At 40.3% G+C, this 17,495-nt stretch overlaps 1 protein-coding gene across 1 annotated transcript in view; it reads left to right on the top strand.

Moving 5' to 3' along the window:
- The first annotated feature begins 1,034 nt into the window (after positions 1-1,034).
- LOC144059297 (complexin-2-like) overlaps positions 1,035-17,495 on the top strand; it is a 56,751-nt gene continuing 40,290 nt past the window's right edge. The window contains exons 1-2 of the mRNA XM_077578280.1: positions 1,035-1,296; positions 2,523-2,630. Coding sequence (XP_077434406.1) covers positions 2,600-2,630 — 31 coding nt within the window. The 5' untranslated portion in view covers positions 1,035-1,296; positions 2,523-2,599. The remainder of the gene's footprint in view (positions 1,297-2,522; positions 2,631-17,495) is intronic.

The following is a 17,495-nucleotide window of genomic DNA, read 5'->3' as shown; positions in this document are numbered from 1 at the left end:
TGGCGTCCATTACAATGAAAGTATAGGCCGATTGCCAGTTGTGTAAATTAGGTGATGACACAGAGCAAGTAGTTTCCTTACTGGGGAGCTGGCAACACTGCTCTACTCTTTGATTGTAATATTTTACAAATGGCCACCAGATGTCGCTGTGAGGAGATGTTTCGAACGTTCCAAAAGATCGATTCTTTTTGTGAATCAGTTGTTTCAAATGATTTGATCGTTTCAATGTTCCATTTCTGTCATCCCTATTAATACCTAACTTAAAACTACGGATCAAAAGGACTCACGCGGAAACTGGAAACGAAGAACGAAAACTAGAACAGGAAAAAAAAAACACGAGATCTGAGTAATGCGCTTGGACAAGGACGTAACAAGGCCCTTACTCCTACAGAGAGTGCCGACAGTTCCAGTCCTTATAAAGCGTTGATTAGGAATGGGAAACAAGTGTGGCGCAGGAAGACACGCCCCTCTGCTCAATCAGAGACTGAAAAAACTAACAAACACACACCGCGCCGAGAGCAGAGCCATGACAAAAACATCCAACTCACTCACTCTCATTACAATACATTTATACAAACTAAATTCGATTACCAATAAACTTAAAACGAACTAACTAAATAACTTGAAAAATTGCTACACACTAACAATTATCTAACTGATTACTCAAAACAAGACTGCTGACTGATTGACTAACTAACTAACTTGCAACCCAGTAACTGACAAATTGATTAACAAAATAACACTTCAGTGACTAAATAGGCTATAATAACCTACCAACAAAAGAGCTAATAGAGTAACCAACTAACCAACCAATAAAAGTGAGTTTAAAATTATTATTTTTTTAGGGTTTCTTTAATCCATACATGGTGCAAGGGCCTGTTGCACTAACCTAATAAAGGCAAATGAAGAATAAAACGTGTGTGAGTGTGTGATCAAAACCTTTAACGCTTGATTGATGGCTCTGTCCGGCCATGTTGGGAGGGGGCGTGGACAGACAGAGAGAGAGAGAGAGAGAGAGAGAGAGAGAGGAAGAAGTAGTGGGGTCGTTAGCGGGACGTTCCCCCTCCTGTATTTCACTCTCTCCATCCTGTCACGGTGTGAGCCTCATCCTACTCTATACACCACCACCAGCTCCTCTTCCTCCTCCTCCTCGCTCTCCACTCGTGCAGGCAGCAGCAAGGACGTCCTCCTCCTCATTTTCCTACTCTTCCTCTGCCTTCTTCTTCTCGTGCAGACGATCCGAGCGACCAGCTGCTAGGACAACTTCTTCTTCCTTTTCCTCCGTGCAGAACGCAGGTAATTAATTAATCGACGTTCGATGCCGATGCCGATGTTGCGTGGGCGACGGAGTTGTCCACTCGCGGCGGTGCTGAAACCGCCTTCGAGACGTTTTTCCGCGCGCACGTCGCTACACATGCACGCGCGAGCCCGGGTAGAGGGGGAGTGGCGTGCACGAGCGGCTTTTGTAAAAAGGTGAAGAAGGCGACGGAGGTTAGGATGGAAAGTTTGACCACAAGCATCATCTGGGCACGCGCGCGCACACATGCACACACGCCTGCGTTCACTTTCCGCCCTTCAAGTCCGTTGGTGGTGACCCGTGCTCTCTCTCGCACGCGCACATACACAAGCAGAGGTCACACACCCTTAGTAAGAGGAAAACACATATACCAAGCACACTCGTCTTGATTGTGTGTTTGTGTGTCAATCGTGTAATGCTAGTGTGTTGTTTGTAAGCTGGTGTGTGTACTAGAAGTGTGCTGGTGGCGAGTGTGTAGTAGTTTTGTGATGGTGGTGTGGTATTTGTTAGTAAATTGTATGGTTGTGAAGGTTGTGTATTCATTGCATGCACTTTATGCAGATGGTGTGTAAAATATGAACTGCTGTGCCGTGTGGCAATAGTGTACGGACAGTGCTGGTGTGTGTTGTGTGTGAATTGTGTACTGGTAGTGTAATGATTGTGTGCTGGTGGCGTGATTGTGTGTTGAGTGAGGAAGCTGAGAGTGGGTTTTGTTGTTTTGAAGTTGAAGCTTATTTGTAAATTGTATGGAGGTCAAGTGTTCTTTTTTTGTAAATTTTAATGAAGGTTATTTGTCAGTAAATTGTTAGTAAATTATGTAAGTTAATTGTGCGAAGGTTGTGTGTTTTAGTTTTAGTGAGTTGAGTGTAAAATGTGGTGTGATTGCGTTTTGTGTGTGCAAGTTGAGTGTGGAATTGCGCGAAGATTGTGTACTGGTAGTTTTGTGTTTGTGTCTGATATTTAAAATGTTTGATGGTTGTACAGCATGCGATTGGCTGTCGAAGTGTTTGTGTAGAGGTTGTGTGTACTAGATTCTGTGGGCAGATTGTGCGATGGGGTTGTGTGTCAGTAAGCGCACTGGTTTGTTCTCACATTTCGACTACAGATTGCTCACAGGTTTCGCGCTGACGCTGTGCCGTAGTGCATTATTGGATGTGAACCTTTGGCCGAGATGTACTTCATTGTGATCCACCACAAAGAAATCCATTCATCCTTTTCTTTTCAGATCTCGGGACTTCTACTGGCCTGCAACTTTTGAATGTGACATCGCTCCGACCAGGCAGGGAATAAAAAGCCATCAGCATGAATTTCGTTATGAAACAAGCGTTGGGAGGTAAGATTTTGCTTCTTTGTTGTATTGTTGCAGCAAATGTTTGTTTTGCGGGAAGGCTTTTCCTGTCAAACTTTAGTAGCTTCCGGGATGTTGCCACTCGCTGATTTGTATTGACATCGTCCACATGAGGAAGACTCGATGCGAGGACTTGATGCAAGTATTCCGAGTTTGGAGGAAATCTTGGCATCAGTTAGCGCATTTGGTCAAGGTCTGACCTTGTGGAGTTTCATGTTTCATGAAGAGTCACTTAACTTTGCTGCTATGCTATTCCCGCGAGAAATGATGGATGTTGGTTTGTGATCGTCAAACTTGGCACGAGTTGGACACAATTTCAAGGAAAAGTTCATCTTTCGAGGACACCAAGAAAAGTCCAGGATGGCTGTTTTCAGACATGGCATTTTGGATTTTGTCATTCAATTTCACCACCCACACAATAACGTATATGTTTCACTCTTTTGTGTATCTGTCTGGTATACAAGATTCAAATTTGGTCAAGTAAATCTGTCAGATAAAGTCATCTTTGAATAACCTCAATAACTTCGCCTAAATTAGCTTCTGACCAAAATGACACACTTCCTATGCCTTATCAGTCATGGCTTGTTGAAACTTTGGTATTTTTCGGCATACATCATTCTGAAAAATCCAACCTTTCACAATTTTGCGTCATCCATCTGTCCAGTATGTAAAGTTCAATCTTAGTAGCAAATAGCAAGTGGGATTAAATCTTTGAAGGAATTCCTTAAGAAAAAAACATTCTAAAATGGCTGCTTTAAATCAAAATGGCAGACATCTTGTGTGTGTTTTGGGCTTGGCCTCTTGAAACTTTTTTTTGCACGTCTACTTATGATAGGCATCTCTGACAAATCTCATGTTGCTAGATGAAAGCGGTTATGAGGTCTGAATAATAATAATTTAAAAAATCGCCTGCACAACGTTTTGATTTTTGAGAATTGGAGATCTGTCAAAACAGCAATTTATTTATCCTATGAATAATAACAAGGAGGAAATTGAAGGAGGCTCCTAATAAAAAACGCCGTCTAATCTGACATCTTCTCATTTTAGAATGCAATCGCTCCCCGGTTGCCACATTATCATACGGCAGACAATCAGCGATCATGTATGAATATCATGTATGAATTTCATGTATGAATATGTAGATGGCAAAGCTCTTTGTGCGCATTGGAGACTGTTTAGCGTGAGCATACTTAGAATTGACTAACAGTGTATTCGCTTGAAATAGGACACAATTAAAGGTAGGCCTTTGGGGAAAAGGCGAATATTACCTTTCATTTATTGAACTCCTTTTTACCCAGTGAAAGAACAGCCACATAGAGATGTGTGGCATTGGAATGAATGGCGGGCGACCAGGGGTCGAGATCCCCCCATTCAGAGGCGTACTGGTGTATGGTAGTTGTATACTGGTAGCGTGCTGGTGCACTGGTCGTTGTGCATCCTGGTGTGTGGCTTCTTATAGCTTAAGCCAGGGATGGTCAAGTTGAATGATGGAGGGGGCCACAATTTATCATCAGTGCCACTGGGGGGCCACATAGGACCTCATACCCGCTAATCAGATTTATAAATACAAACATGCTATTTTAAATATGGACAAAACACGTGCTGGCCTGTGAATAACAAAACAATGTGTGAAATTGACACCCACCCAAATGCACTGGGAAAATTAGGATTTTTTTTTTTAAATAATATATATTTTGTATAATTAAAAAAAAAATCTTCAATTCGGATAAAGCTCCAATGTGCGTTTCCATGAAAAAAGGCAGTTGTCAAAAAAAAAAAAGAAAAAAAAAAAAATCCCAAGTTTCCTGCCACACACCTGATGAGGGTGTTTGGGAATCAGTGATTAATATGATTAAACATGGCTGCCAGCCTTAATGGCATTGTGTTGTCGGGCAAACTCTTTGGCGAGAAGTTGACTTCTTTTTCGTCTAACCAACCGTTTTGGAGTGCGCGGCGGATTAGCTGCAGGCAATTATCTCGGCCTCTTCATGTGAGCTACCGGCGCACAGTCACACTCCATCTGCTCGCACCCGAGCTCGACACTCGCATTCCCGCCAAGTTTGTCTCCCGCTTCTGTGCCGCTGGGGTCCTAAGAGTGTGGCGTAGGGGAGTTGGGTAGAGCATCAGGAGTCTGAGCATGCACGGGAAGCAACAGCCGGTTGGTGGTGTTGTTGACGACTGCAGCGCTGCGACACTGTGCGGCGGGAAAAAATGCCAGACTATCGACACTGTAAACACTTGAAGAAACCGTAGATTGTCTGTTAAATGGAATTTTTTTTCTTTAATTGGGGAAATTGCATACTAATGTAATATGATGGTGAAAATATGATAATAATCTGGAAAAATTGCCATCTTTAGTATGAATGTGGGCAGTGTCACTCAAAAATATGTTTTCAGGTAAATCGTTTAGAATGGAAATACTAGGAGTAAATTGTATTTCAACAGGTAAGTTGATTAAAAAAACGACCTGGTGTAATAACAGGCATACAAGAAATGACCTGATCATTATAGTCCCTAAAATGAAAAAAAAATATTTTTAATGTGACACACAACTGAAAAAAAAACTTAACAACTCTATCAAATTTGAATGATAAAAAAAAAGGCTAATTATGTAAAATTTGTGAAAAAAAAAAAAGTCCCTGCCCACATGCTGGCTGTCATTTTTATTTCCTCTCCTCACTCTTTCCCCTTCTCTTCGTGTTAAGTGTGCACTCAAGGCTGACAACGAGGCGCTCCAAAGCGACCACGCCAACGGACTATCCGAAGGGAATATGCATTTTTGGTGTGTACTGTAGGGCTTAGCTAGCTAGCTACAGTTTTAGTTGAAAGTTTACATATCGTAGGGGTATGTAAACTTATAAGTGCACTGTATGGTGAGAAACAAGCCTTATGCCCATAAAATCCAAAATACTGTGTTTTGGTATTTTTCAAAGGTTGACATTGACATGAGCATGTGAATTTTGGTGACTATTGATAGCATTTTTGTGTCAATAAGCAACGTCTTAATGGCATTGTGTTGTTGGGCAAACTCTTTGGCGAGAAGTTGACTTCTTTTAGTTCAGTTGTGCTGATAAGTTTAAATACCCAAAGGGAGTGTAAACTTTCGAGCACAACTGTAACTGCACTCTGTTGGTGTGACTCTGGTCAGACTCCCAAGTGGTTCACACTGCACTTAGTTCCACATGTTTTAATTCTCAGTCTTTGGCCGATGACCATGTTTTCAGCAACTATCCTCAATTCTGTATTTGGGAATAAATCTCCAAATCACTTGTTGGCAATGAATGCTCTTTTGACGGTGAAATGTGTAGTTTACTGTAGAGCAGATGTTTGCTAGCAGGCTAGCCATTACATTATGTTTTGCTAATTTACACTTTATACCTAATGCTAATAGCTGATTGCAAATGATTCCGGCACCTATTGTAAATGGTAATTTTACCGATTTTACATGTCATCATCATTGCTCTCTCTTTTTAATTTATTTTTATTTTTTTTACATATTTTTTATGTGGGTGAGAATGTGTATGTGCATGTGCGTGTGTGCGAGTGTGTATTCATTAGTTCACCTAAAAGCTATTAAAAATCCCATACCGTTTACCTAAACCGAACACTTCAGAACCCAGCCAGAGCCGTGAGGCCGTCAGGAGACCCGAGGAAGGACCAAAGAAAAGAAAGGAAAGTGAAATCCAGCACCGACCAGACACCACCCACTACTAAACTTCTGTTCTTCCCAATTACAGATAATGCGGCAAATTTTTGTGTGACATCATGTTGACTTTTTCCGTGTTCGTGGGACAATGTTCAGCTGGCGGTGTTGGAAGACCTGTTGAATTGTGTCAAAATTTTAGATGTGTAATTGATATGTGTGTGTTTCATTGTGCGTTATAATAAGCTCTCAAACATTTTCAAGCTGTGGAATCCGATCATGATAACAGTAAGCGGTGTGTTCATGAAGGTAGGACACCAGTAAAGACCGATCACTGTTGTAAACAGTGTTTCCTCTGCATGCATAAAACATGAACGTGGATTGGAGCTATATTCGATCCAATGTGCTTATGTGGTGGACCCCCTCATACGCACACTTGTAAAGCCTTTGGCCAAATAACTCATTCTGCGGAAAGTGGACAAATGACAAATAGATTCAATCTGCAAGTCAGGAAGAATGATGTTTGCGTATATTGTGGACTGTGTGTCTTGGTGTGTGTGTCTGTGAGAGAGTGTTCATGGCTCCCGTGGCGTCCGTGCTGGTGAAGATTTATCGCCCGTCACATCAAAACTACTCGTAAAAAGCCGCCAGCATCTGTAACCTCTGCAACCTGAACCCGCCCCCGCCCACCTTGCTTTTCATCCTCTGGCCTGGGAGGTAGAGGCGGAAGATGAAACAGGACAAATTGGTCCTTTATAAGCTGTTAATGGAGGATGTTTGTATCCTCCGTCACTCACACCTCCTCCTCCTCCTTCCCTCCCCAACCGCTTCGCCTTTCAAGTCATCACGTGCCATCCAGCCATCCCGCTGGTGTTAAAACCCCCATCCATCCCACACTTTCTCTGGGCCTTTCTTCCTGCCCAGCACCGTCCCTCCCAACTCACCCAACCTCCATCCCGCCTTCTTTGCTCTGCCGCCATTACTGTAAATCTGAAGGGCGGAGCGAGCAAACCTCAATCAGTGAGGCTTATGGAAAATGGTGTGTGTGCCTGAGCATGTTAGCAAAAAGGGGAGATGTGTATGAAACCACAGCGCATATCAGAGATCACAATCTGTACTGATTGCAAATATAGAAAAAAGAGCCCGTTGAAAGTAATGTTCAGTGAAATAATTCAGTCTAACTTCACGCCATCATTAACTTCTATAGGCAATGTTTTAAGTACAGAAATCCACCTCATATTCATGGTTCACAATTCTTATGAATTGCTATGATTTAGTAAATTGAAAGATGAATTATGTGAAAATGACAAATTATTAATAGTAGTTGAACGACAAATGAATAAAAAGAAAATTTACTGCAATCTGTCTAAAGTGGGATTCCAACCATCGCTTCCTGTTTACCAGTTAAAGCTCCGCCGCACTACCCACTGAGTGGACTTATCATGTCATAATATCACAATGCATGTGGAATGCGTTTGACAGACAATGCATTCCCAGGAAGGCGTGACTTTTTTAGATAATTTGAACGGTGTAAATCGGAAGTTTTATGTGGGAGTTATTGCACGGCAAAAAAGTGTGGAAAATAAAATGCTATAAGTATAATAAAGGTTAAAAACAACATAAGTGGGAATGAATTGCATGATTAAATCCAATGCACAAATTGTTTAATTATTTACATTTTATTTAATTATATATTATTACACTATGTAATTATAAATACAATTTAATTTTTGTTTTTAAAATATACATCACAATTTCTATTCGGAGGTAATTAATGGCATTTTCATTCATTTCAATGGGGAAAGATGATTTGAGATACAAGTGCCTTGAGTTATGAGTGTGGTCACGGAGCGAATGAAACTTTCACGACTGATGCGTTTATGTCAAAGTCAAATCATCTATAAGACACTTAGTGATGCTTTAGGACTTTGTTCTTTGAGAACTTCTGACAGTTCCCAAAAAGCATACGCATATAGCAACACACAGCGTGGTAATCAACAGCAGCGGCATGCTGGGAGATGTGGACCTCAGCAGCAACAGCCTCCTCAAACAAGTAAACATTGACTGTCGGTTACTGTTTGTGTTTCCGCGCACGTTTATGTATAGAGATGAATTGTGCAGTCAGCAGGCATTTGTGCTGCTGTGTGCTAACCCCCCCACACACACACACATTTTGGTCTAATAAAAATTATACTCTTATAACTCTCTTGATGTTAATAGTACAATTATTACATGAAAGCAACTGCTGATACAGTGTGAAAAACACAACACTCACGTACACACAAAATAAAACACTTCACTTTTTGAACACAAGTGACAAGCATATGGCGGCAGCTAGCTAGCCAGTCAGTCGCTCACAAGCTAGCTAGCTAATGAGTAGTCACCATTCACTTGTCATACATTGCAAACAGATTGGCCACACACACAAAATGCAGAAAATCCAAAACAACATGTTAACTGATATGTTGCCTGGTACTGGTATCAAGCTGACAGGAAGTAAAATGCTGTCAAAATAAAACCAGTAATGTTGAATCATGCTTGGTTAGCCACATGACTCATTTCTAGCTAGCACCAGCTTGCTAACCAGAAAGCCACAAAATAGCCAAACTAAAACTGTGAACGCACAAAGACTAACTGAAATGGGGTCTCGTAAAGTGTGGATTTTGACATTCAAAGGGGAACTACATGTGAAAATTGGAATAAATTGAAATGCCAACGCCTCCCTCATTATGGAATCAGAGTAGCTTCATGTGAATGTCATCATTTTGTTGAACTCAAATTTTGGCTTGCAACACTGAGCAAAAAAAAAAGACAAATCATTAGCTCATAATTCAAACTCGTAAATTGGGGTACTGAAAAGTCAAGGGATTACTCAAAAGACGTATTCCACTGTATTCTCGCATTAATGCCATTAAAAAGATACATACTACATGAAAATGAATCATAATCTGAACGTACCGCATCTTCTCTCACTCCTCATGCGTCACACAATGACTTCTTCCTATGATATTTCATTCTAACAGGAGATTTGCACGCAGGATGGGGAATGTGTTATTTATCCCCTTCAGCACGTGCTCACACTCTCGCAAACAATTTTCCACCGTCTCGGCCAAGTGGCGGTCGGGAAGGCGCCTATACCTTCCTGAGATAACACGACACGGGCTTTAAATAACACACGCTTCCCGCCGCCTTTCATCAAAAGAGACATATTCGCATGGGCGGCCAAGCCCAGCCCGTCCGACAAATTCAAATGAGATTTTTCACACTTGTGCTGGCTCGCAAGAATCACATTTGCGCCCGTCAACACGGGAGGGCCCTGCTTTAATCCACTTCAGTGGAATGGAGGCCGTCTAATCCTGATGAATTGATACACGGTAATGCAATCGGACGCCCACCACGCCACGCACGCCAAAAAGGAAGGTTCTATCCTTTTAATGTTTTCCTATGAAACCTGAAGAAAATTTGAGCCAACCAATATATTAATTGCACTTTAATTACTGTTACATCATCAGCCGCTCAGCTGGGAGCTTATTCCTAGTTGCTTCCTCACACACGGGTAAACTTTCCAATTATCCGTAATTCTCTAGACCTGGTAGGCAGGCTGGCATTTAATGCAGTGTGTGTGAAATTTCAGGATGAAGCTCAAATGCACTGTATGTTGTAACCTTTACAAGTGAACTTTGATTTGACCTTCTCTAAACTGTTGAATGCACATGTCTAACTGCTCAATGCTGCACAATTTACTCCTCTTTGACAAGTTGCTGAATGGCAAAGTTGGGATTGATGTTCACCCTAGAATTTGGGGAAAGAAAGTGTAGAATGGCTTTATGTCCTGAGCTTGCAATTTAAGAAATCAGGAAGAAGAAGAAACAAAAAAAACGTCATCATTATCAATCATTGTTCCTATGCCAAGCTTTGCGAGATGTGGCTCAAAAGTTCGGGTTCTTTTTCGAAACCGGGATTGGTTTTTCACCTAAAAGAAAAAAAGTGTCCTAAAAACTGCTAGTTTTACTTGGGTCAAACAGTGAAAATGAAAGTTGGCTTACATCACATGGCAAGTACTGTATTAGCAGAATTTCCCTTTTTTTTTTTATCATTGAGAGGAACAACAATCAATTGATTAACTGACAACTAATCAATAATCAAAACTGTTATGATAATCGAATAATGATCTGAGAAATTAGAATTAATCAAAATAGGACTTTTCCAAACATCTGCTTTTACTGCTTTTTTTTTTTTTTAAGTTTGGTTTTATTCAACATATAAACATAAAGAAAACACATTACAAGTCTGAAATATAAATTGAAGTAAAAAAAGAAAACAAAAATAGGAAGAAAGAAAAGAGTTATATGTTCAAAAGGGGTAGGAGGAAGTTAAATACTTCTCTAGTCCAACCCCTTATTCATTTTATGTGGATAAAATGATAAGGTCATGTATTTCAACAAAAGGAATCATATATACAAGTGCACTGTAACATACGCACATTTGCCAGCAACATACAGTATGTACATGGAATTCATAGGCATATACCATAATACATTTATAAATCATATCCTCATATTCACATATACAATTTTCATTACACTAATACCGATACAACCAAATAAATTACAGCATATATACATTTTTAACAGCTCATGACTGACGTAAGTCATTTTTTAAAACTTTGCTCTTAAACAATTTTTTTAATTCAGCAAGTGACTGACATCTTTTCAGGTCAGTTCCAAAATCATTACCATACCATTAACACCTTTTACAGAAACACACCTTTGCTTAATAATATTTGTTGTTAGGACTCTCTCTAATTTCAAACAGCTTCTGAGTACTGTGGCAGAGTAGATACTTTATACATTATTTGTGCTATTTTAAACAAATGATCAACATTTTTGCTCTTTTTTCGACATTACGGATCAAACCAATAACTGAGTAATATTATAAGTTTGAAATAATGTCCTCTTTTTCAATAAAGGGATGCAAATACATAATATATTTTTAAATATGAGTCAAAGAGTAATCAAAAGAATAATCAACAGATAAATAAAATAATTATTAGTTGCAGCCCTAGAATCAAAAAAGTATCTAATGTAACCACATGACCAAAAGGTTGGTTCCGCTCATACGGGTTTCTTAGATTCAAAATGGGGATAAATTTGCTCAAATCTACAGAAAAACAAGAGCTTTACTAGCGTCAAACGTTGACTGACAAAAATAAAAGTCAGGTAGCTTAACATTTTTGAGGATAGTAGTATTAATCTAATTTAACCCACCTATTTTTTTATTTTGAAACTGGGATCAAATATAACCTCAAACGAGTCTTTAGCAGCAAATTATGGCTGGCAAATTCATGTTTATGACAATTTATTTTGATATCCATTAAGTGCAGTATTTGCATAACCGAACCCGCAATGACCAAAAGGTCAGTTAGCTTTAAAACACAATTTTTTTGCTAGCTTTTCGACAAATTATTATTACTTTAAAAATAAAATAAATAAATAAATATATATATTTATTATGATGCAGTTTTCAGTTGCACCAAATAAACAATGAACTTGCGGGGATTTGGATTTTCTGTCTTTATTTTGACAGTCAGCCTATTAAACAACGTTCTGTTTGTGTTGCTCTTTTGAGAGAGCACAAGTTCTGCTCCACCTATCCTTAGAAAGAGTGTCGGCGTGAAGATGATGAATTGATGATGTACGTGTCATCCTTCATCTTGCCCCGGAGGCCACGGCAATACACTGTGGGCACGTGTTCATCTTTGTCCCCCCCCCCCCCCCCTCCCAAAAAAAGCTGACGAATGACAGCAGATGACCTAAAACACGACTGCATGACCACGTCACAAACACGTCTCCAAGATGAAATGCAAAATGCTATCATCATGCAGCACATAAACACTGACTCGCACTTCAACTGGAAGCTACAAAGTCTTGCTGTTCCGCTTCAGTCCTCTAGGTGTCGATAGCGCACATTAAGTCGTTATTAACTATGGACAAGGAATGCTTAAATGGAAAGTCAACCGAAACATTTTCTTTCCAATAATATGTTCCATGCATCCCCACTAGTCGAATATTTACTTAGCAGGAACCCCCCGCCCCCCACCTCCATTTTTATTCATTTCAGGGGGCAGCCATTTTGCCGCTTGCTGTCAACTGAAAATGACATCAAAGTTGCTACAGGGTCATATAATGACCAATCACGGCTCACCTGTTGTCTGAATTTGGTCATGCGTGAGCAACTGTGATGTCATTTTCTGTTGACAGCAAGTGGCAAAATGGCCGCCACCTGAGATGGATAAAAATGGCTGGATTTTGTTTCATAGTTCCTATTCCAAAAATGGGATATTAATCAAAATGCCATGTTTAGACTGTTGGGGCTGAATAGAGCATATTGTTGTAAATAATTTTGGGGGGGTTGAATTCCTCTTTATACAGAGTTAATTTGTCCACACTTGGTTTATTAATACGAAGTAAAGATTGTCAGCTGTCTTCGCCAAAATAGCAATTTAATAAAACATTTGTCATACATGAATTGCAATGCAGTCATTCCTTCCAGGTATCATTAGATAAACTTGCACAATAGAAAATAAACACAACAACTAGAAATAATCCACAGTATAAAAAAGAAGGTACACAACACAGCCATTGCACACGCATTTACGGCTGCTCTCTCAGGTGTTGTTGATGCATGATCCAATTTAGTATGCTGACATTCTCTAACTAAAAGCACTCCGTCACACATTTTATTATTATTTTTTTGCAGCATGAAAGTTAAAAATATTACTTTTGCTTGTACAAGCGCAAGATGGATGTGGAGAATGTAGAACAACAACAGCAGCTGGCATCCTTCCAATTGCATCGAGCATGGCGACGTAGGCGAGGAGCGTCCTCCGACATTCACAACACCTTAATCACATGAGTGAGCAGCCTTGTTTTTTTTTTTTCATTACTTGGACCATTATTTTCCCTGCATTCACAAAAGAACTTATTATTCCTCCTCGCGCTCATTTTAAGAACGCATCGCAACCGTGAAATTAACAGTAACGGAATTCCCCAGTCGATTTTCTCCGCCCGAATAATCACTTAATGGCTGTCGCAGTGCAGCTTAGGTGGGACGGCGGCTGTGGGTGAGGGTGTTCTGTGATACCCGTGACAGGGGTGTGAAGTTTCACACCCGGCACTTCTCTGCGACTGAGCTGCAGTGTTGAATGCAATCGCAACTACTTATAGGTATTCTCTATTACCATACAAAGGAGTATTGCTACAAATACAAGAAATTGGGTCCCTTGAGATACAAGTGACCCGGCTTGGGAGTTAACCGCAGCTTTGCCTTAGGAAGGTCCGCATAGCTTAAAGCTAACTAACGCCAGAAAAACGACATACTAGCATACTACATGCATGTAGCATGTACTAGCATTTAGCATTGATAGTTTTAGAAAGTACATTTGAATGTGAACAGTGGATCACATAAAGACAGACAATACTCACGGGCATGAATTCTTCATTCTTTACCAAAAATTACTAGTATTTCATTGTCTTACTGAGTCACTTAAAGTAGTAATAGTAGTAGTAGTGGTAGTTTTAGTACAAAGTACTATTCTTCTTCTTCTTTGTTTTTGTGTGTATGACTGTTTTACTGCCCTCTGGTAATCAGGACGGTCACACCAGAACTAGCAGCACAATGAATTGTGTTTCAGCAACATCATGATGCCCTATTCTTTATATTTTATTTATCTATATTATCGAGTGCTATATGAGTGTTTTGAGTTACAGAAATAAATGAACTTGTATCTCAAGGCACCCTTGTACCTACATTTGAATATTGGCTTATACCATGTGCCGATACTCGATAATACCCTCACGTCTTGCGCTTGTGATGAAAATGTGTTTTCAAAAACACAAAGTGTTCATTAACATGGAACGGGTTTCAGTCAAGAATAACACTTTTAAAAGTAACAACTTGTCATTACTGACATTTTAACATCAAACTTCATGTTTTTCAGTTTTGTCGACATGATCCGACTCCAGCTTAAACTTTTCATTAGTGGTACTTAGCGGTAGATGGTATTGATTTGGGGTACTCTGGGAACCCTGATACTCTTTTTTAACAATATCTTGCTGGAGGAAGGATATGCAAAACATGCTTTAGTAACAAGTGGCTGCGGTAGTAGGCAAAAGGCTACTTCAATACAATATCATATACAATATTTACGGGTGTAAAACCCATCAATATTACTATAATGATTTGTTGAAATGAATGTTCACAACCATTTAAATTAGTTAGTGTGTCTTCAATTGGTGAAATAATTACGATTTGACTAATCCACTAGCTAGGTGGCTACCTAGCTAACATACCATAACTAGCTTGCATGGCTAACATCAGTTCTTTTCAGTTCTGACATTACTTTGCATATCCAAGAAAAGCAGAGAAGTACTTTACTTTACTTTACTTTATTAATAAATATTTATATAAACAATGAACTTGATTTCTTGTGTACTAACATACATAAGGAGCACACCCAATGGAAAGAAGTTATTCACCCAAGCATTTTAAAATACATTAATACATTTTAGAGCTTTAATTGCAATACCGTGAAACTGATATTTTGGCTCATACTGTCAGAATCAGATTCTTGTCACGGATTTCAGTTAAATGTAGCCTGTAACACAAACCAGTTCAGTTCTAAAATAAAGCTGTCAGGACAACAAATGTGATTCATTATCACACCATCTCTTTCTCCTCTTTACGCTGGACTTGGTTTTCTAAGAAAAAAGGTGAGTGGCAGGTTCTTTTTTAATGAAGAGAAGCTGGTCTGCATTATCATACCCTTTGAGGCGGGAGGACCCCAGCATGGGTTATGGGTCTGATAAATGCTCCCGCGGTCTGTTCACATTTGCATGAATTAGCTCTAGAATTGCTACAGAAAATCCAAGTAGCAATCATAACTGATTTAATGAGCGATTCGCAGTTTCACTGCAAGGGCCGTGTGTACTTATGGCTTAATCTTTGAGACAAGCATATGCTACCGGCAGGATCAACCCAAGTAGGCTCCGGGGCCGGCCGGATTTTCTTTCAAGACTGGTCGAGACCAGCACTGATGTTCTATTCTTCCAATTCATTCATGTGATAATTAGAAGCACTTGGTATGAAAAACAAATAAGTTAAATTAATGTGTTACTAACCCCCTACCCCGCCTGTAATGAGCGTTTTTAGCAGAGGGGGCATTATGAGACCCCAGTGTGCACATTTAGCTCACAAAATACTGCAGTCTCAAGTTCTTCTTTGGATCTTTGTTCTAATTTAAACAGCGCAATCAAACTTGTCATGGATTTAAAAATATAATTGTTTGGTCTTGGTTTAGTTTTGGTCTGCGCTTGTCTCTGTCTTGGTCTTGACTAGGTCTCGACTCCCATAAGTCTTGGTCTCGTCTTGTGACTTGATAAGTTCTAGTCTCATGAAAGTCATGGTGTTGAGCACAGCACTAGTATCTATGTCAAATGCATGAATCCAAACAAAATGTGTTTAAAGGGACAGTAACGTGACAAATCAACTTTTTGGAGCTTTTAGCCATGTTAAAATGCTAATTGCTCACCAAAAACATCTCCGAAGTGATTCTGCTCGCAAAGCACCAGCCCCTCCCAACCTGAGAAAATGAGCGGGTGCTCACTTGGTGACGTCATTAGGTGAGGACCCAACCCCGCCCACTTTCTCTAAGACCTCCATAGGATAGTGACAAAAGTAGCCTTTATCGGTAAACATTCTGTCCAAATGAATTCAAAGCAATCAATTATCCTTCACATTTGCAATACAAAAGTGCAATGCAATGACAATTGGCCGTCTTAAAATCTGTTCTGGCTGACACTTGTGTAAACGACAAGTAAAACTTTTGCGCTGCTGAATCTAACTGAACGAATGGTGTAGTGGTTCGTCCTGTAAACAGCAGGTCCCCAGTTTTGACCCGCTCAGATTTATTTTTATTTTTTACTTCTCCTCGCCAGGAGGTGCAGCAACTACACGGAGAGAGTCGGGGTTTTACTGAACAGGGCGCTTTACTTCCGGGTTAGAAAAATAACCAGCAAAACACCTAATATTCCTTAAAAAAATTACATCGCCATGGTAACAAAAGGCAAGATTTAATCATTATATGCCTATAGTTAATTGTGGAATGTCTTAAAATACAGTGATCTAATCCCTTTAATGGCCAGTCAGTCAGAGAGTAATTTGTTGGGGGGTTGCAACCTATTTTGACCAACAAAGGCTCAAAAAGAAAAACAAAGACTGTATAAATGCTTGTTTTATTCCACTGATGTGGTTCATTTTGCAAGGTCTCTGTGGGTAAGAGACTAAAGAAACAGCTCCTGGAAGAGGTTGCGATTTCATTTCCTTCTAAATTGTGCTTGATACTGGAGCGTCAATCAAAATAAGAACATTTGGGCCAGGGCCTCGCTATAGACAAACACACTGGTGACAAACACACCGCACCAGTGGTGACGGCTGCACAGATTGACAGACGCTCATTCATCTCAGCACAGACGGCGGGGCTCCTTGCCACCTCTGCGGCTGCTCTGCCGGGATGAGTCATTGTGTTTGTGCTGAATATTTGCACCTGCATTATGCAGCTCCGACTGCGTTGAGAGATTTGGCGTCAAACGGCGAGGATGAACGGGTTGGGGAAAAAAAACGGATGGGGGGTGGGGGCTTAAGGAACCTGCGGCCATAACCGTAATAAACCGTGTGACCTAACTGATTAGACTGAATATTGTACAAAGTCAGCTGGGTTCTTGCTTTGACAATGCACAACTCTTTCTAGTTAAAAGTAGACATTTGAAAGTATTGATTTGCATAGACGAGTCCGGGCTTCGGCCTACCTGGGTGGAGTTTGCATGTTCTCCCCGTGCTTGCGTGGGTTTTCACCGGGTACTCCGGTTTCCTCCCACATTCCAAAGACATGCATGGCAGGTTAATTGAACACTCCAAATTGTCCCTAGGTGTGATTGTGAGTGTGGTTGTTCGTCTCTGTGTGCCCTGCGATTGGCTGGCAACCAGTTCAGGGTGTACCCCGCCTCCTGCCCGAAGCCAGCTGGGATAGGCTCCAGCACCCCCGCGACCCTTGTGAGGAAAAGCGGCCAAGAAAATGGATGGATGGATGGATTTGCATAGAGCTTACAACAAACGTTGTTTTTTTTAACCTTTGTTGTCTTTTTAATGTG

This window comes from Vanacampus margaritifer, chromosome 10, assembly GCF_051991255.1.
Source record: "Vanacampus margaritifer isolate UIUO_Vmar chromosome 10, RoL_Vmar_1.0, whole genome shotgun sequence".
Classification (NCBI taxonomy): domain Eukaryota; kingdom Metazoa; phylum Chordata; class Actinopteri; order Syngnathiformes; family Syngnathidae; genus Vanacampus; species Vanacampus margaritifer.
This window is presented reverse-complemented; position numbering and strand designations above follow the sequence as displayed.